General features: G+C 30.8%; 1 protein-coding gene across 6 annotated transcripts in view; it reads left to right on the top strand.

Moving 5' to 3' along the window:
- The window catches only part of LOC146527022 (uncharacterized), a 56,837-nt gene that overhangs the window by 743 nt on the left and 34,514 nt on the right, over positions 1-21,580 (top strand). For 2 of the 6 annotated variants that reach the window (XM_085206761.1, XM_085206762.1), the window contains exons 2-7: positions 2,210-3,191; positions 3,443-3,647; positions 5,197-5,310; positions 8,307-8,419; positions 9,344-9,484; positions 13,251-13,382. In XM_085206761.1, coding sequence (XP_085062887.1) covers positions 2,337-3,191; positions 3,443-3,647; positions 5,197-5,310; positions 8,307-8,419; positions 9,344-9,484; positions 13,251-13,382 — 1,560 coding nt within the window. In that variant the 5' untranslated portion in view covers positions 2,210-2,336. Of the gene's footprint in view, positions 1-2,089; positions 3,192-3,442; positions 3,648-5,196; positions 5,311-8,306; positions 8,420-9,343; positions 9,485-13,250; positions 13,383-21,580 lie in introns of all 6 variants that reach the window. The other 4 variants (XM_085206760.1, XM_085206759.1, XM_085206763.1 and 1 more) reach the window with 2 other exon arrangements.

Genomic DNA, 21,580 nt, shown 5'->3' with positions numbered 1-21,580 from the left:
TCTGAAAAGAGCTGTGAATGGTTTGAACATGGTTAATGATACTGTTAAACAAATTATTTTGAAATGAAAAACAAAAACAATTCTTGATGAGGGCAATTGACAGTCATAATAGTCATAATTAATATCTGAGTGTTTTGCATACTGATATTGACTCTTAATCATAATAGACATATTATTTTTGATATTTGCCATTTTTCCAATAAAAACAAATTAGCTGATTTCAGATTTTTTGAAAGTGATATTATTTAAACTTATATAAATGTTTGCAAATATATCAGGAAAACTACTTAGATTCTGAGCAAAGTTTACAAAAATTTTGACTTTAATTCTTGCCCTATATAGTGTAACCCTAATCATTATGCATACATTTGACTGGACTGACTGGTTTTTTCAAGTTATTTAATTTAGATCATGTTTTGGTGGTCCCCATCATATCTGCGGTCAGACTTTGCTCAGATACTTAGAGTGTGTTATGTGTCATATATTTTATATACCAAAATAATTTTGAATCAATGTAAGAATATCTGTAGCCCAATTAAATCTTTCCATGGAGTCCTGTAGAGTTTAAATGGATCCTAGCTGCTATGCCTTCTGTATTTCTGTATTCTTTCTATGTTTATGTATATATTGAGTATAAAACTATTTCAATGGTGGAATTCTCTTCTCCCTTGACAGAATTCTAAATGGTTGGGCTTGTTTTTTTTATTGAATGTTTTTTGTTTTGTTAATGAATAAGGATTAAAGCTATTTTTATAAATGGCTACAACATTTTACAATGAAATATTGTGTATATAAACAGTTGTATACTGTATATTTCATACATATAGTTTCAAATATTAATGAAATATAATTTAATTTTAAATAAAATTGAAGATTAATTTTACAATATTTCTAAGTTAATAGAATGAAAAACAAATTCAAAATTGTATAAAATATTACATACTATGATTGTAATATGACAAAAATGTATGCAAGTATTCTGCAAGATCATTGCTATTGCTTTTGAGAGAAAAGTGTTCAAAAGCTGTTTTACACCTCTTGGTCCTCTTATTTATTTAGGATTAGGATTAAGGTTTGTTAATCTTAACAGTGTGGTCATATAAAGTCATAATAATTTTAACAGTGATTGTTGCACTGTTAAAAAATGTGTATTGTGGCATAAATGTGAAGAGGCACTAAGCTATTTTTTTATTTGAAATAAAACAACAAATAAGATACTATAATAATAGTGTATATATTCTACAAATATATATACGAGAGATAGTTAATACCTATTGACATAACTAATTAAAGTTTGATGAGAGTACCAAAAAAAAAATCTTGATGAATTTAGTCTTCTTTTATTAAAATTTGAAGAAAGAAGAATTTTTTTAAAGATTGAAATTGATAAAAATATATATATATTTTTTTGCACAAATTCTTTTTGTTTCAGCAACAATAAATACTCAAAGAACTCTTTTCTTAAAGTTAGATCTGTCCTAGGAATAAACAGTAGTATCAACTTCACTCTTAAAGCAGTATATCCATGGAAAGAAAGATCTAAAAAAAATATAAAATAAAAATTATTGTGCCCCCTAAATATAACATTTTGTGCCACACTTTGTGCCCCTGCGGCACGACTGGCCTCATTATATTATATTTATTTATAATCCTATAATAATAATCCTATTTTTGTCTAAGTTGTTTTAACTGTTAATACATTGTCAGATATGATTAAAATAAATAGACTTTATAATGAAGTATCGCTCGCAGTGTAATTATTGCCGTTCTTATCTTGCAAATACGTATTGAAATATGTTTTATACATATATAGTAATGTTTCAGATGTTATGGGTCACGATTGTCTATCATGTGATGCCAGCCCGACCTTTCGCAATAATAGGTACAAGTGCTGACGTATTTTACCTACTAGGCAATAATTTACACGAAATATTTCTAGTTTAATTAACAGAATTTTTTTAAGTTATAGCTAAAATATTTAGTTCTATAAAATCTCTATGATAAGACTTGCATTCATACTTATTGTTCTGCTGAAATTAATTTGTAAAAAATATAAAATACAATGTTTATAGATATTTATTTGTAACAGATAGAAAATACATGACCAATATTATTTGCGAACATAATTATATTAAATACCAAGAAATTTATAGAATTGAAAAATATATAAAAAACATTGGCTTTTAAATGTGTTTTTTTATGCAATCAGTTCGGTGACGGAAACTAAAATTTCTTATGAAATCACATAGAACTTATTTAACTTATTTGAGAATTATCATGTGACTGTATATACCACTGTGTCTTAAACGAAAAGTAAATTTACTGATAATTGCTCAATGGATTCTAAAAAAAAAGGAAAAAAACGAACCAACAAAAATGAAAAAAAGGCGAAAGAAAACGAGCGAAGGCTATCTGAAAATATTAAAACAGCTCCAAAGGAAGACGAACAAAATGCCAATCAAGATGAGAACGCAAACGATTCAACAAGCTCTACTGATAGTGAAGAATTAGTAAACGCTCTAAATTATAACACGATAACGTCTTTAGCTGCTCTAAAAGATATTATTCAAGGTGATAATGATACACCTGAGACAGACAGCTTTTTCCAACATTACTTTATGAATCATTGCAATAATCTTTCAAGCCGTAACTCGAACTCTGCATCACCATTTCCATTTACGGAAAGACGGAGACTGTCACAGTGCCGTGAAGAGGACGAAGACGATGAAAAAAAGGATAATGCAAAAAATAAATCGAATGGTTCGTTAAACTTAAAATCAGATACTAGTGAAAATATTAATGTTGTTTCAAGCCAACTGGATACATCTATAGAAGAATGTGGTGTAAATACGATTAACAAATCAATTTCCGACAACGAAGCTTTGGATGCAGAGGAATCTTCCAAACGTACTGTTATGGGTGCTAAACATAAATTCTTAGTCACAAAAGCTGAGAATCCGTCAACTGTTGAGCGTGTTTTACGAAAACACGTGAACAATGCTCACACTGTCCACTTTGGTACTAAAGGGGCCGAGGAGCAGAGACCAAATATAAGGTCAATTTTTACAGGACAGAATCTCCATCGTGATAAAAATTATTTTGACAGTAGCTTAATTGAAATAAGATCTACAGTCGATGAATCACTCGAGAGTTCAGAGGATATATGGATAAAAAGGACCGAAGACAAACAGGTAAGCCTTCCCGATTTACTGTCTGCAACAAAATAGCCTTAAAAAAATATTGCAATCGAATGTAGAAATAATATTTTGTAATATTTTTAAGTACATAGGATAGAATAGATAATACCTAATATATTACTAAAATGAAAAAAGAGTGTATGTTAAAAATAAATAAATATATTGGTTCGGTTTCTAGAGGAAATATTAAAAATTATTTCGCCGTATTAACTTTATAATAATGTTGTAATAACGTTGTATTACAGGCGCCTAAAGAAGATTCGGTGGTTCCGGGCGATTCTGTTAAAAAAGTTACATCCCAAAAGCAAGTTGATACTCCATCTTCACAAGTAAGAGAGCGCTCTGGAACTTGGGATTCGCAGACTGCTCGAAAAGAAAAAGAAATACCAAAAAGGACTATCAGGGAAAAAGAAATTCGAAAAATTGGTGATGACAGGCGACATAAGAGAGGTAAAATTATTTTTTAAGTATCACTAGTTCACAAAAATAATTTTATTTAGTTTCAAAATATTTTTATTCTCTCTTTATAACGTCGTGTTTATTTTTAACGTTTAAAGGCCGTCGTTGCGCAGCGGCACAAGGACGTGACTGTAATGCGACGGCTGTGGGTTCGACTTGAGGAAGTGAAATATTTATTAACGTTTATATTTCCATTTCTTCGCTCTGGTGTCGAGGCAAAGCGCGGCGTTGAGTTCTGCCACTCAACACGTAAAGCCTCCAGGATTCGACAAAAAGTGGGAAACGGAGTGTCTTAACACTAGGTTTCCCCTGCCTATCCGGCAGTATGCGGGCGGCAGTCTGTGTGCGGGATACAGCGTGAAGCTGATTTAATTTAAAACTTTTTATTTTAAAACTTTTAATGAACATTTTTTTTATTTTTTCCAATTTATTTTATTGTGTGTATATTTTGTTTGACATAAATTTACTCTTCAGATAAACATGTTAATAGTATGTATATGTACATGTATCTATTTTATTTTAGACTTCTAGATTAAATAATCTAGTAATAAACGTCTCAGTGACTTATTTTTATTATGATTAAAATTTGTCCTTAGATAAATTAGTACTTAATATTCCGTTTTCCATTTTCCGCACAATTATAATCATTCCCTTAATTGGAGATCGAACCACAACCATCTGTAACAGTCGAACAGTCAGTTCCGTTGCGCTATAATAGTGTCATAGAAATATTTAAAGTTAAATATATAATTATAATGAAAAAGTATATAAAATATTTGTTATATAAGTAACTGAGATTGAAATATACCTTGACAAATTGCGATGCAGATGCATAATGCATAGTCGCCGTGAACATAAAATAAATGACTTCGCTATTACATCAGCAATGGTGGATTTATTTTGGTATTCGACACAGATTTTTTTTTTTCGTTTGCGTTAATTCCTATAATTATTACTATTTGTTATAGCCTGTAGAAGTATCTTTTATATTTAAAAACAAAATATTCTTTGTATAGGTACAAATTAAGTGTTTTTACTATAATCAAATTATTATAATTTTTAGTTTAAAAGTGAAACACTAAAAATATTTACATCTTGTGCCAAACTCACACGATCTAAATATTCCAGAGTAATAAACGGGATTAGTAATCGTATATTTGTTATTTGATAATGCGAGTCAAACGTTAATTATGTACGGTTATTATAGTAATTACTTTTAAATTAGTTAGTAAGATCCTACTTATGCAATATTTTTAAACGACTTCTTTTTTCAAAAGTGATAACGTAAATATAAACAACTCTTATGAACGTATCTACAACTATCGATTCTATGCGGTGTTAATCAACTACTGTTCTACTCAATTTACTCAGTATGTTAATACCATTAGAAAATAATTAAAAAAAAATCACATCGTTATTTTTCCGTTAGTGTTCAAATTTAAACAAAATATTATATATATTTATTGTTTTTAAAACAACTTATTTTAATATTTTTCTAAAGACAAAAAATAGGAACTGTTATGGTATTTTTTTCTTGCAGAACAACGTTTGGATGCTGCTATCACTCGCAGTTCCCAATCTGTTGGGGAGCGAAGGCGCCGAGGCTCCGCGGATGATGGCCAGGCACATCCGATGTATCAACAAACGATTCATGGTAAAAAAATCTTAAATTTTTTGATATATATTCCTTAAATCTTACACAATAATTAAGGAGTTTGAAAAATATTGTTAAATGTCGGTTTTTTTTCGATTTTTGTAGCTTTGCATAAATTATGCTGCGTATAATAGCGTGACCTTAATTCCTTAAAAATTTAAGAGTGTCACCTAATTAATACGACAGTCAAAATAAGTTTACTACACATATGCACCCACTAAATATTTTTTTCGAATACTAATTAAATTCATTTACATCTTCACCAATTCTAAAAATATTACAATAAAACGCGAAAACCAAAGCTCTTATTAAAATTTTGTAGTTTTTTTAAAAGATTTACAATTAGTTAGATAAGCTTGGGTATATTATCTCTATATATAATGAAACAGTAAAAATATTTTGTCTGTACATTTAGAATTTTTGACTGAAATGGAGGGGACACTTAAAAAGAATAATAGAAAGCAAAAATATATTTTTTTAATTTCTTGCCTCTGTCTGTATATATGGTCACGCTTATCACTGAAGGTGCTGAGCCGATTTCGAACTTTCACCAATTTCTTTGTTGTAACTCTGCTTAACATCTAAAGTTTGTTTCATCAAAATCGGTTCATTAAAAAAAGTTATCGTCATTTGAATGAACTCAAGGCATGAGTTTGCCTGCAAATATATAGCAGTTTATATATATACTTATAATAAATATATATATAAATACTAGCGGCCCGCCCGCGGCTTCGCCTGCGTGAACTATGTTATTATTAATTTCTGTCTCCATGAGTACCTACGTCCTATAAGTAACGTCCATGCAAAATTTGAGACTCCCAGCATTTGTAGTAACGAAGTTTCATAGAAACTTTCCACTCCAAAAACAACCCCTTAGAAGTCGAATGTTGCAAATTCCCGTCTTAGCGAGCACCTACGTCCTATAAATAACTCCTATGCAAAATTTGAGATTCCTAGCACATGTAATTTCTGAGATTTCGTGATGAGTGAGTGACCTTTCGATATTATATATATTGATAATGTAACATAACGAGAAATGAGTAGGAAGGCAGACCCTGGTAGTAGCCGGGATTAATGCCAGGAAGAAGAAGGAAGAAGAAGATAATGTAACATAACATGTAAAAAGAATGTAATGTTACAAAAAAATATACGTATAATAAATAATTCTCTTTAAGTTCAAAGTATATTATTATAATTTTGAATATCAAATATCAATAAAATATTTTTAAATTCATAACAAAAATCCTTATAGAAATTGCAAAAAAATATATCAGAAGATTATAGATTAAAGTAATAAAAAAATATATTATACGTCATTCTATAATGACAGTTGTCAGTCAATTCTGTTTTTGAGTGGGACTAAACGGAGTGTCTTCTTAGTTCAAGCGAGCAAAGCCGCGGGCGGGCCGCTAGTCTTAAAATTCAAATTCAAATTAATAAGTTTTAGTCATTAATTTCTTTATGAAAGTTTCTTTATAAAGAAAACATATAATTTCTTTATAACATTAATATAATTAATTTATAAAAGGTAGGTAGTATAAAAAAACTTAAATTGCTAGAACACTTTAGATGATACTACATTTAACTTAAAATGATCTTAGAAATTATTAATTCGATTAGAAGTATTTGAACTTCGATCAATTATATCCTAGATAAAGGAATGCCTATAAATACGGCTTAAAAATATGGCACAAGTCAATATAAACAGAAATTCAAAATATTATTACACACACACTTATGACAAGATCATTTCAATAAAAACCAACCTTATAACAGTGTATTAAGGCTTAGTTTCGTATAGCGCGTAATGGATATAAAATATTTTACTCCTAATCTATATATCTATCAAAATTTCCTCGTTCTGGCAATGACTGTAATAACTAACGAGAAAAGGGCGGCTTTTAGTTCTGCCACTCAGCAAACCTCAATAATATGGCGGAAAATGGGTAAATAAAATGTCTTGATCAGGAACGAAGTGTCTTAACATAAGTGTCCTAGGTTCCCTTTGCCACTGCTATAAATATATTTAGTTTTAATATTCTAAATAGTCATTTCTTGGTCGACAATGAATATCCATTGTCCATAGAAAAATAGGTCAGTAGGAAACCTATAAGAAAAAAAGATTAAAACAATTATCAAAATTAATATATCCACTCTATGCGTGTTTCAGTCCAGACCAACCAATATTGGTTGCAAATATTGGCCATATGATGAAATATTTGTATTTAATTGTTTAATACTGATTTTATAAGGCACACTCACGCATTTTGGCACGTCCGCACTTTGGCTGAGGTTGGATCATACTAAAAGCGAATAAGAACATATAGTTATAGTTCTCCGTGCTCGTATTTTTTTTTTAGACTGTAATCCTCCATCTAGGGTATAATTGATCGAAGTATTTAAATAACAACTTGTGCAGAATTTTCACAGATTCAAGTCAAATTTTAATACGCCAAACAGTATATACATCAGTATACACATATAAATACAACAGTATATACATATAAATTTGTGATTATCGTTAAATTTAAAAACGATCAATCGACAAAAGAAGTTCAGTTAATAGGTAACATCTATTTTAAAGAAAAATACTTAGTAACATTTTTGTCAAGTAACGTAAATACCGCATCAAAGGCGCTTACTATGCAATATATTATATTAAATTGAAATTTGTGTCGCCAAATTAAATAGTATTATTAATGTTCTCTTTGGATAAACCGAGCGGATCCTACCTTACATTTCACTTAAGTTATATGGTAAAGTTTTGTCAAGTATTTCTTATACACGTTATACAAAATCATTTTAAAATATATTTATTTTGAGTCATAATGTCTTTGTTAAATGTTAGTCAAAAAATATTTCTTAACAAGAAACAACATCATGTGTTCAATAAACCTATAAACCTCACGATGTATACATTATATAGTTAAGAATAAAATTATCAATTTCAAAAGGATTGTAACACTAATGGTATTAATAATGTTCGATGGTAACAGGAACCTCCGGGGTGAGCAGAAGGCCCGCTTTATTCGACACGTTCAAATCCCGACCTCGCAGTGACCAAAAAAAACAACCATCTATCATGCAGCATTTCAGAGCTGCAGTTCAGGTAAATTGATTTACTAATATATTTCATAGTCCTCGTTAATAATTATTAATATTAACTATAGATATATAAATGATATTTCAACACCAATTTAAATATTTTCACGTCCAATATAATTCTAGCAGCGCTATATTTGGGTTAGTTATTTTGGATTTTAGTGAATTTGAGTAAATTGTAAACAACACTAAATTATTGTAACAAAGCTGCATTCATTTTACTGTGCTTGCCAATAAACGTAGTTGCATACATAGCGATATTAGAGCGCAACGCCACCTTCGGTTTTGTGGCCAAGAAAATTGAAATTACCGAATTGTATCACCATACAGAAAGCATAGCAGGTATAATCTAACAATTACATAAACAAAATCTCGATGAAATCCATATATATAAAAGGACATGTTCCTACTGACTGAGGTAAATTCGTAATCTGGACATCCACTAAGAAGGGATTTTGATCCTAAAGGGATGAAATGGGGGTTGAAAGTTTGTATGGATTTTTTTTTAATCGCCACCGATTTTTATTCAACTTGACATTCAGACTCTTAAAAATATTTCATTGAACACGTGTTTCACGGTTTATTAGATTTATCACTAAGGGTAATAAGCGGGCAAAGCTGCGCGCGTCCACTAATAATTCATAAGTACGTTGGTAGTGACTAAATTGTTAGTTAGTCTCTAGCTGTATCTCGTATATAGTAGAGGTAGACAAGGGGAACCTAATGAACATCCCTCGACTGGAAATTAAACCCACAATCATCGCTTTTGCAGTCAGACGCTGTACCCCTGCGTCACAACAGTCGGGATTGCATATTTATGTACTTAATATGTTTACCTTCCGTTGAATATTTTTAAAATTTAATTCATAAAAGGTATACCTACTCGTACATATGTATAATGTTTTAAACCGATTTTTTTCTTAACTTTCAGTATATGACGAGATCGGGAACACAGAGTAAAGAGTCCGTGAAGTCAGATACACCAAATACCGAGGTGGCTTCAAGTTCGGAAGTCGAGACCTCAGACGTCAGAGACGGCTCAGCGCACCCACACCCCGGAAGCGACACCAGGGTAAATATGATGTATTCATCGATATATTTTAAAGAAAACATATAAAAGAATTTGAATGTAGCAAGACTCGAACCCGCGTCCCTTGGAAACCGTTCAACCATAACTTGGAAACCATCAAATTCTCTAAGCCATATTGTTATCAAGTTACGTTTTAGCTTGATAAAGAAAAACTATCCCTTAATGATCTGAGCTCTTAGACAGTAAAAAAAAGGGGCGGCGATGCGCACAAACATCCATAAACACCACTTGTGCCCGTCATGGCGTAAAGGCACAAGCGTGCTATCGTTAATGCGACGGTTACGGATTCAATTCCCACTCAGGGGAATGAAATTTTTAATCAACACGCAATACCTAAAGATTTTTTTTGCAAAATAGATTAATTAACAATCGGGACCTCTTATTCAAAATATTATATATTCCCAGGGTTCCCTGTAAAATTAAAATTGGGTCCCGTATTTTTCAATAAAACAAAAGTATTTCAATGTTAATAAAACTATTTCAATAGTGTAGTTGATTAGTATAAGTTTTAACAAAATCTAAGCTATTGTGCTTGTTTCTATATGTAATTAAAAATTTAAAATTTAGTTTGAAATATTTACATAAAACTGTTAATATTCTGAGGTCATAATACTGTAGTGACATGGCAGTGACTGAACGTGGCGGTTGTGGGTGCGATTCCCACTTGGGGGAATGAATTACTTTATATTTTAATTTCCTCTTACTGGTAGCAGGACTCAACTTGCAATGTTCGGCGCAAATTGGCGGAGGGAGTATCTTAACACTAGGTTTTCTTTGTCCACGGCTTCCATATGAGGGCTTCAGCGAGAAGCTAAAAAAATCATAATCTAATTATGAAAAGTAATATGAAGATGTTATTTATTCATAAAACTGAAAAATATCGTGACATGTCGTCTCTTAAACTACAATCGAAAATGGGCTGGGCTATGGGCTGGAATGGTCCTAATAAATATTAAATTTACAAGTTTTTATTACAGTACGACGTCAATCGATTTGTTATGGGATGTTTGAAAATACAGTTATTTTTTAAAAAAACTTTATTTAATTAAATTGAAAATGAATTGTTGTTATAAATATATTTCGATTAATTTTACTTATTAAAATAACATTTTTACTGTAACCAATACATACATTCAGGCAAATTTAAAATGCCCCTAAATATATTTTTTCTTGATTTAATTTCAAATTTGAAGATTGTAGCGTCACTTTTCTAGACTCCGACTGTACAAATAACCATTTATTATTATTTATCTGTTCCCATATAATTATTTCACCATAAATAAACTTAGTTTCACATTGATTAGGCATTTTAGTAACTACTTTCGACAATAATTCACGTTCACGTATTGGCTTATTTCAGATGTGTAAACATTTGCAACATTACAGTCTATTGAGAGCAAAGTTTTAAAAGTTCTTCATTTTCCTCATAGTTTAAATGTAATGTTCTAAGTGAATTTAAAACTTATTCAATAGTGTCAGTTACATTATAACAATATTATGGGAAATAATTTCATCAAATTTAATATTTAAATTTGAATTAATATTAATCGATTTTTCCGTGGGGTTTATTATTGAAATATTTATTATTTTACTTTGCTCCACTTTAACTAAACAGTTTGAAATAAATACATTTTCCGCTACTTGTTTATCTAATATCATACCTTCTTTTATGTCTGGATTTTCTACAGTACATACTATAACAGTTTCTGACCTAGGTTTAATTAAAGGTTAAAGGTTGCCTGGTAGAGATCACCTGTGGGTGATAAGGCCGCCTTTACACCATTTTTCATTTGTTTCTTTTTATCTGTTTTTTGTTTAAGTTAATTTATGTTTGTTTTTTGTTTTGTGTTTTAGTTAATTAATATCAATTATGGTGTAATAAAGTATTAAAAATAAAAATAAGTAAATAAATAACTGGATTTATTAAAAAGTAATTGGGTTTTATAATTTTTAATTTCTAAACTATTGGTATTATAATTCGGTTTACAATTATAAGCTATGAAAAGATCAATACCAGTGATTCCCATCATATGGCAATTGTAAATCATCAAAAATATAAAATTTATGTATGATATTTTTTTTTTACCAATAAAATATAATTAATTGATATTCAAGCTACTTTTAAATTTACGACAAACAAAACAATATTATAAAACAATATTTTATATAAATTTTATATTATCATATTATATTCGAACAGAATATTTACTAGTAACACTTTTCTTTTACAAAATCTACTCAATTCACTTTTAATATTTCATAGTTTAATATTTAAATCAAATCAATTTTCTTAAAAGTTCTTTTAAATATTATTTTACGTAAATCATTTCAAATATTTTTTTTATTACAATATATATCTTTTATTGAGTTCCGCCACTCAACACGCAATGCATCCAGAATTCGGCGGAAAGTGGGGAACGGGGTGTCTTAACACGAGGTTCCCTCTGCCTACTCTGGCGTGTGCGGGATACAGCGTGAAGTTGAATTATTATTATATATCTTTTACACATATTTTATATATTAGGTATATCGAATATTATTTATAATACGTATTTCCTTTCAAATGTTAATTTTATTACGATTACCTTTCAAATATTATGATACGCGTAACTTAATAGATTCACTCACAGTTCGCAGAAAACTAGCGTCAGCATTGCGATTGCTTTCACGAACTGGACCTCCTGTGATTCCCAACTATGTGTTCTCAAGGTTTTCACCAAAACCTTGTTGCTGCACCGGACGGGCACAAACAGACAGTTATTTCCTTTTTTTCTTTTTTCGTCATCGGAATTTTTCGGCATCATACCGCTGCCACCAAAAATGTTATGGGATGTTTGAAAAAACAGTTTAATAAAAAAATATTTATTACACTGTTAAAAAGAAGATAATACAAAAATATTATAAATTGATTATTTAAGATATAAATCACCGGTACCGTAGCTCAATAAAAACTAAAGGTACACATAGGAATTAAGAGTATATAAATGTAACAGGGGCATAGGCTAGTAAGGGGAGTTATGCAACGACAGCTTATCCGAATCATCTTTTGTCATCAACTGGCTATAAAGCTTCATAGAATACGCTAAAAATATCTATGCGTAAGCTTATATGAATTATACTAACAATAATAATATTCCAATAGACGAAGATTTTATATTTGTTTAAGCGTTTTATACTTGTGTGTAGTATGTTTTGTAACATAAAACGTAGATTATATCTACGCATTATGTTTGATTCTTATTTGTCACCTATATATATAAAATCGAAAGGTCACTCACTCATCACGAAATCTCAGGAACTACATGTGCTAGGAATCTCAAATTTTGCATAGGAGTTATTTATAGGACGTCCGTGCTCGCTAAGACGGGAATTTGTAATATTCGACTTCTAAGGGCTTGTTTTTGGGGTTGAAAATTTGTATGAAACTTCGTTACTACAAATGCATGGAGTCTCAAATTTTGCATGTACGTCACTTATAGGACATAGGTACTCATGGAGACAGAAATTAATAATAACGTATTTCACGCAGGCGAAGCCGCGAGCAGGCCGCTAGTTAATTATATAATTCTATTTTATATTATCAGATCTATTTCCTCGTGGATAAATATATAAATATTTATTGACTATCTAAAAAAAATGTTTATTATTTTGGATTATAAACACTCGCTCTACTATTATTTTTACAATTAAAATTCTTTTTATGTTTATAATTATTTCCTTAAATTAAATGGGTCAATTATCTCTGCAGTACTATCACACGGTGACCGCGTCGCCATCACGCCGACCAAGCGCCATGGCAAAAGTTATGGATATATTCAGATGGAGAGCATCCATACCTGGACAGACTGTGCCGCTTGAAAGTGCTGAGAGACGACGAGCGGTAAGTTATTAGTTTTATTTACCTTCTGCTCAGCAGCGTAGTCAGGGGGACCCAGTGTCAGTTCGTCATACGAACTGAAAGTAATGGAAATTAGCTACTAAGATATAAAAACTCTTCTTGCATAGCATTAGCGTACCATTTTTGTACTAGGGTGACATCGATGCATTTTTCTCAAAGCCTAATATGATGTATTTTTTTAAATTATTTTTCCGTTAATCAGCTTTATAAGAAACTATTATTCAATACCAGACGACTTTACCCATGCATACCTGTGTTATATTAGAATATTTGTTTGTGTATAAGTTTGAGCTGTCCTGTTTTGTAGTGATAAGAAGGCAACTTAGACAACTCAAAATTCAAACCACATCTCTCATGATTTCCTGAAAAAGTGGTATTAGAAATACCACTTTTTAGAAATACCAAATTAGAATTACCATTTATTTAAAAAAAAATATTATATCGCAAGAAACGCTCATTTCGGCACTACAAAGGGAATCAAAATAAGGTACTCCTGGTTGACCTACAATTATGAAATTTGGCAGTTAGCATCTACAGGTAGTTCAGGAAAAAATGAAACGAAAACTATGTATATTTATTATTAAATTCTTAAAAATAATAGTTTTAAAAAGGGGGTAAAATTTGGTATTAAAGCCGCTAGTTCAAGTGAGGTATCAGATAAAAGGGCTCTGGCTAAGCTAAGCTTTAATTTAAAAAAAATAATTTTACGGTTCCTCTGTGGGCGAGCCCGACACACTTGTCCGGTTTTTTACTTTTCACAATATTTATTTTGATTTAGGCTTTTCATGAGTGAGTGAGTCAGTTAATATTTACACGTAAAATAATGGGTAACCACTGTTAATCTTAATAAACTATTGGGCTTGTTTTTTTAATATTTAGTGTATAGTCGGAGTCGGGTCGGGGTTTTGTGTTTTTATTATTAGTTTCTTACGAAAGTGTCACATGAGCTTTCATAGCGATGTAATAAGACAATGGTCAGCTTTAAAATACCTACATCGTATAATTTTTTGATACTGAAAGTTTTAAAAGGTGCCTCAGCAAGTCGGCAACACCTATTTTTAAGAAAAAAGACAAATTCAAAAGAACACCCTCACGGTATTAAATCTAATTCAAGATAGCTAGCTGCCTTCACGACTTCAAAAATATAATAGAAATAGCAAAAATATATTTTTTCTGATTACCTAATCCATTCATTTCAAGACACATATTTTTTAACATTCAAGACATTCAAGATGTTTTTAATTTTATAAATAAATAAATCAGCTTTACACTGTATCCCGCACACAGCGGGGTACGCAGAGGGAACCTAGTGTTAAGAAACTCCGTTCCCCACTTTATGCCGAAATTCTGGAGGCATTGCGTGTTGAGTGGCAGAAGTCAACGCCGCGCTTTGCCTGTACACCAGAGCGAAGAATTGGCATAAACTCAAATAAATATTTCACAACCGTCGCGTTACTGTCACACCTTTTTCCCCTGCGCCCCGACAGCCTCTTAACTCTTTTAATTTTATAAATATTACTTTATTAGTATTTAATTTGGTATTGATTTATTTATTATCTCGTATAAAAAAATTAACACGTAATAGTGTTTTTAGTGTTATTAATAATAATTAATATTTTATTAATAAAAACAAATAAATACTAAAAACACTATTACGTTATAGTTTCTTTATACGTACTAACTATGACGTAAATACTTTTTGTTCGCAAGTTTCTTATAACAAACACTTAATAATTTAATTCTAAGTTGAAAATATAAATATTTTAGTTGTATCATAATAATGATCAACAGAGTTAGATAGAGAATATTCAAGCGAGCGTGTAAGGAAATAAGACAACGAAGAAGAGTTTTTATAGCTGTAGTTAGTAAAGTAATATTTATAAATAATTTATCATTATTAAATTATTAAATAATTTATATTTATTTTCATAATTAGTTTACTTCTTAATTTTTTATTAACTAACTTCCGAAAAGAAGGTTTTATATCCCTCGATTTCCCCCTCGTTTATGATCCTTAACTTAACTTCACGCTTTATCCCTAGCGGGGTAGTCAAAGAGAACGGAGCGCCAAACGTTACGTTCTCTACATACCTCTTATACATGCCCTGTGAGGAGTCCTCATGCTTTTGAACCATGAGCATTGAAGGTCACGTACCTTCCTCCATTATCTTTGAAACTGTGTTTTCGAAGGTCAACCGAGGTCTCCTCCTACCTCTCTTACCACTCACTATTGGAAATAGTAAATGGATACGTACATAAATTAATGAATCATTGAATTTTATATTTTTCTATTTTCTTTACTTTGATGTAATTAAAATATTTTCAACTTTTTAGTTTTTGTTTAAATCTCGTATACCTAAATGTTTCTCTCCATTATATATATAAAAAAAGTTTTGAATGAGTGACTTATAATTTATATAGCAGTGTTAGATCAAAAGTAATGTGTGAGGAAGTATTGACGTAAGTGTTATAATATGAAAAAAAAATATTACGTTTTTATCCTTCAAATATATATTTTATCATTACAACGAGCGAAAAGAGCCTCTTTAGTACTGTGAGTCTGTAGTAAATATTATATTAACATTAAATGAAATATTTATATTGCTAAAGGATTTTTTTGCATAATAAAATAGCTATAAACTTATGGTTTTGGTTTTAGTGTTATTTGCGTTCTCATAAGAGTGCGCGACTGTAACTTCGTAGTTCCGCATCGGAACTTTGGATCAGATGTCAGCGTTTGCGTTTTTGTTGCATAACAAACGGTCGTCTCGTGACAACGGCGTTATCGCTCAGTACTGAAAGAGATGCCTTGACGTTCTAACATAGTTATTATTGTGAAAATGTGTAATATAAAACATTATTAGTAAAGTTATATGAAAGACAGCGCGAATGGGGCGCGATGGCAAATTATTTTAGATGGAAGAAAGGGAAACGTGATGAAGATGTTTTTTACTCGGAAAAACCTCGTAGTCGTTCTTTGGACCCGCGCTCATTAGAGCTTAGTGGTGTCAGGCTCGTTGCGCAGTACCATCAACAACAACAACAACAACAACAACAGCAACAGGTACTAAGGATAAGGATAATATAGGATATTAATCTATCATATGTTATTGTTAGCTAGTAAATTAGTTTTTATTGTTTTTATATTTACGACTGCATAAATAATATTTAAAAATACTGAAGACTCGTAATATTAATGGATTGTAAAAACACTTTATATTTATTAGATTGTTCTCGATTATATACAAGTGATTTTTTATATAGTATCTATACAATTTAGAAAATATATGTACAAAAGATAACATTAAAAAAATGGATTTTTGAAACTCTTTCTTCATAATAACTTATCTTCTCTATATATATAAAATCGAAAGGTAACTCAGTCATCACGAAATCTCAGAAACTACATGTTCTAGGAATCTCAAATTTTGCATAGGATATTTATAGGAAGTAGGTGCTCGCTAAGACGGCAATTTGCAATATTCGACTTCTAAGGGGTTGTTTTTGGGGTTGAAAGTGTGTATGAAACTTCGTCACTACAAATGCTAGAAGTCTCAAATTTTGCATTGACGTCACTTTTAGGACGTAGGTACTCATGGAGACAGAAATTAATAATAACGTATTTCACGCAGGCGAAGCCGCGGGCGGGCCGCTAGTATCTATATATAAGCTACTAGATTTTTTTATTAAAGTAATAATGTTTATAGTACCATATTAGTTTATCTTGCTTATCGATTATCTTGATAGATCACCTTATTTCAGAATTTACAAAAAAAATTGTATAGATATACTAAAATTACATTATTTTGTTCATTCAGGTATCATGCCCATTTATGTTACTTATGATATAGTATTGTCCTCTTGGACACTGGTAGATATGTGCAATTGTTCCTATAATAGTCAGTTTTACTATGCCTATTACAATAGTGCATTGTGTATCAGTAACGAAAAGGTAAAACTGTTTTATGACAGTTTTTCAAGAGACTACAATATGCGTAGGCTTGTAAGTAATATAAGCTTCTGGTATTCAAGGTGCGATCTATTTATTTTGTTCAATATTCTTTTTATTTAATATATTTTTAATCGTTTTCGTAATAAAATAACACGAACAATATCATTGTGGCTAGTTTTACACTCGTTCCTTTTGAAAGTCAAAGCAAGGCTTCTTGTCCAGTTTTCCCTCTGCAACAATGATATATGCAGTTATTATGAGACAATGGCATAATGCATATTTGTCATACTTGTATATATCATACAAGTTATATTAATAGGTGCAGTATACTTGAAGCAAAACCTTCATCAAAGATTAGCATACTGTCACGTCTGGTTTAAGTTCTATATTTGAAATTATTACATATTGCTGAAAACATTATAAAAATCTTACCTTAGAAAAATTCTGAATTTCTTCGTCACTGTTCCTTCTTTGTGCATACGCGAGTAATACAATAAATGGGCTACTGATAGAAGTAAAACTTAAAACATAAAATTTTTGTATAAAAATTTGTACGTTCATAATGTTTAAATTGAAAATTATCGACATCTGTCTAGTTTTCACAAGTATTGAAACTCCGAGCAACAATTACATACATGTTTATATGGTTTATTAATTATTCAATTATATAACGGGCTCTACAAGATCATAACAAAATATAAATACGATTTAATTGAAATAATAATAAATATGCAACACAAATGCTTAAAGTAATAAAAGAATATATTATATAATTATTTTTAAATTTATTTTTCAACTTAAAAAAAATCTGCTTCACGCGGTATTCCGCACACGGCAGGGTAGGCAGAGGGGACTTAGTGTTAAGACACTCCGTTCCCCACTTTCCACCGAATTCTGGAGGCATTGGGTGTGGAGTGGCGAAACTCTACGCCGCGCTATGCCTCGACGCCGGAGCGAAGAAATGAAAATATAAATGAGTACATATTTAATTTCCTCGAGTAGCGATCGAACCCACAACCAGTCGCGCTTACAGTCACATTTATTTCGAATAAACCTATGTACATTCCATATATTCGCATCTTTATAGTTTCAAGGCAATGGACGTCATAAAATTGACTTGTACAATTAAATAAATTTTATTCTATATATGTGTAGCACACATTAAGTATCCCAGGTATTACATATTCTATCTACTATCTACCCAGCCAATAGATATTTTCTCAATTTAAACATAGTGATTACAATTTGTAATGCATTTATTATAATTAATTAATACATACTCGAATTGTAACATATAAACATTACAAAAATATCTTGCTTAAGAATATTTCTTAAAGTTCCCGGACTCAAAGGTACCGGAACCATTAAAAAAAAGGCTTGAGTCTTAGGTACAAATTAAATAGACAAAAACAACACGTTTCGTCAGCCACCTTACAGTTTGTTTTATTAGAAGGCTTGAGTGGGGTCCACTTCTGAATAATCACTTATAATTGCCCAGGGAGGATGATAAGTCACCGTAGTAGCTCTTTAAAATATGGAAACTATAATATAACTGGGGTGGAGGAATGTGGAGATGTGGAGTTTGTGATTAATAATTCTAAGAAGATAGTCCCAATTTGGACTCATTAAGTTTGAAGAATCTTCATTAATACAGGCGTTGTCGCAACGTCAACGAAAGAGCATGAAAGTAAGGCTCTTATCAAATTTTAACACATGCTTGTCCATCTTTATCTTTTCTAAGAAAAAAATTAAGATACTAAGCATACTTTGCCGTTATGGGGATTCCTTATATTAGGAAAATATCTATACAATAGAGCAATTATTATTTAGACAAACGTTGACTTGCTATATCTAATGAATAAGATACTAATACAATTATTTATTAATGATATTGACAATTATAACTCGTATTTATATATTCGTATTATTTTTTTTGTAATTATTATTTTGTTTCAGAGAAATATTTAAAAATATTTTTGTAACGAACATTATGTTCGTTACAAAAATTTCTATCTGATTTGAAGATATATTTTGAGCTAATCTTAACAATATTGACAAACAAACACTCTTATCTTATTTACTATTTTCGCTGATATAAAGGCTACTAAAGATCGTTATCTCATATACTTACTTCACTTTATTACTTGTAGAGCCACTTACAATATTATCATAAACAAGAATAACATTTATATCCCTATAAATTATTCTAACAGGCACTACTCATATTGTGATTTAATTGTATTTGGTAATCTACTGTATTTTTATTCTGTCATTCTAATATTGCACAAAGTCATTATTTACTTACTAAGTTTTATGGGTTAGAAGAAGAACGTTACTTGTGAAAAAATTAAACAATTATTTTCTATATCTGTTCGATATTTATCAATTATCACGAGATATCTCTCTTTAATACATACACTAAACTACTTGTAAGATTTTAGGAGGATACACTAAAAAATGTCGATTTTATCATCATATATAAGAAACTAACAATCCACACAAATCTTATGAAGGCATCTCTTGTTATTGTTACCTTTGTTCCGCCATGTTGTGGGGCAAAGGGCACTGAGATGACTAAAAATATTTTGAAACGTTTCTGTCTGATAATGTATCCATGTAATTACTCGTGTAAGAGCACAGCTGAGTATTTAAAGCCTTTTAATGCGTTAATCTCTTGACTCTTCATTACAAGTATTATGGAACGGAATAATTGGATGGTATTTCTTAACAAAATTTTTAGATCGAATCGGTGTATAAAACTTTCAGTAGGTATATACATACAAAAAGTGTTAGAAAAAAAAATTTGAAATAAGATAATATACTCTTGTAATATTTCAAAATTATAGACTTTACATTTTTAAAGTCTACCGCCAACTTTATACCTGCCACTGATGATAGTCTCTGGTTCGGCCTCATATGGAGGACTGTTCTCATCTCGGGGTTGGTGCACCCCATTATCAGCTTGACCTGTCAATCGCATCGCATACAACGTAGAGCCGTTTGAATTGTTGGGGACCCAATTATCTGTGCAGGGCTTGATAGAGCTTTGCGTAGAGATCTCTACACTTTATCTCGTAATCTATCAATCCTACTTGTAGAAAATTAAATTGTCTACAACTTAGTTTCTATAATTTTTATCGTTAAATGGAAAACAGAAAAGTTGTAAACAATATAACTGAAAAGTTATGAACAAATTGTCTTTTGGGCGTTATAACTCTTAAGTCTTCATCATCTTAGAATAAAATGACATCAGAATAAGCATATAGAGGGTTTTTCAAAGAATAATTTGCACTACAATTTTTTTTAATTTTATAAATATATCTAGGTTTGTAAGCGTAAGCTTATACGTTTTAAATTAACATTTAATTTCACCTTACGTCCACGTGTCGGTAGTAAGCGATTAAGCTAAAGCTATTTTGACAAAGGTGTGGTTTTTTTGAATCGGGCTTGTGTAGCTAGGGCGAATGTTTTTCCATGATAATCCCTGCTTTATACGTCGAGGGTAAACAAATAAAACTATATTTTTTAGCTCGTGTAGAATTAGCAAATAGAAGTGAAGGTCGAGTTAGTAAAATAAAAAATCAGCTTCACGCTATATCCTGCATACAGCAGGATAGGCAGAGTGAATGTAGTGTTAAAACACTTCGTTCCCGACTTTCCGCCGATCCCACAACCGTCGCGCTACAGCCACACCCTGGTGCCCCTGCGCAACGACGGTCGAATTAGTAAATAAATATATTATCAGTAACAAGTTAAAATATTACTTATCAAAACGAACATGCAAACTTTGATGCACCACTTGCTAATTATTCGTGAATTATTCATTGACAGTTATATTATCAGTAGTTATCTTCTATATATATAAAAGGACTTGTCCTCACTGACTGAGGTAAGACGCACGCACAGCCGTAACCGCTATGCGTAGAAACGTGAAATTTGGACAGATGTTTACTTTCGTAATCTGGACATCCACTAAGAAGGGATTTTGAAAAATTTTAACCCTGAAGGGGTGAGATAGGGGTTCAAAGTTTGTATGGAAAAAAAATTAAATCAGCACCGATTTTTATAAAATTTAAAATTTAGATTTTTAAAAGTATTTAATTGAACACGTGTTTCATCGTTGCCTAGAATTCTCCCCCTAGGGGTGCAAATAAGGGGTTGAAAGTTTGTATGGAAAAATCTTTAAATCGCCGCCGATTTTTATATAATTTGAAATTTAGACTCTTAA

Source organism: Heliconius melpomene, chromosome 21, assembly GCF_056956725.1.
Source record: "Heliconius melpomene rosina isolate 202511_hmr_F chromosome 21, ASM5695672v1, whole genome shotgun sequence".
NCBI lineage: Eukaryota > Metazoa > Arthropoda > Insecta > Lepidoptera > Nymphalidae > Heliconius > Heliconius melpomene.
Note: the sequence above shows the minus strand (reverse complement) of the source record. Positions and strands in the feature narration are given on the sequence as shown.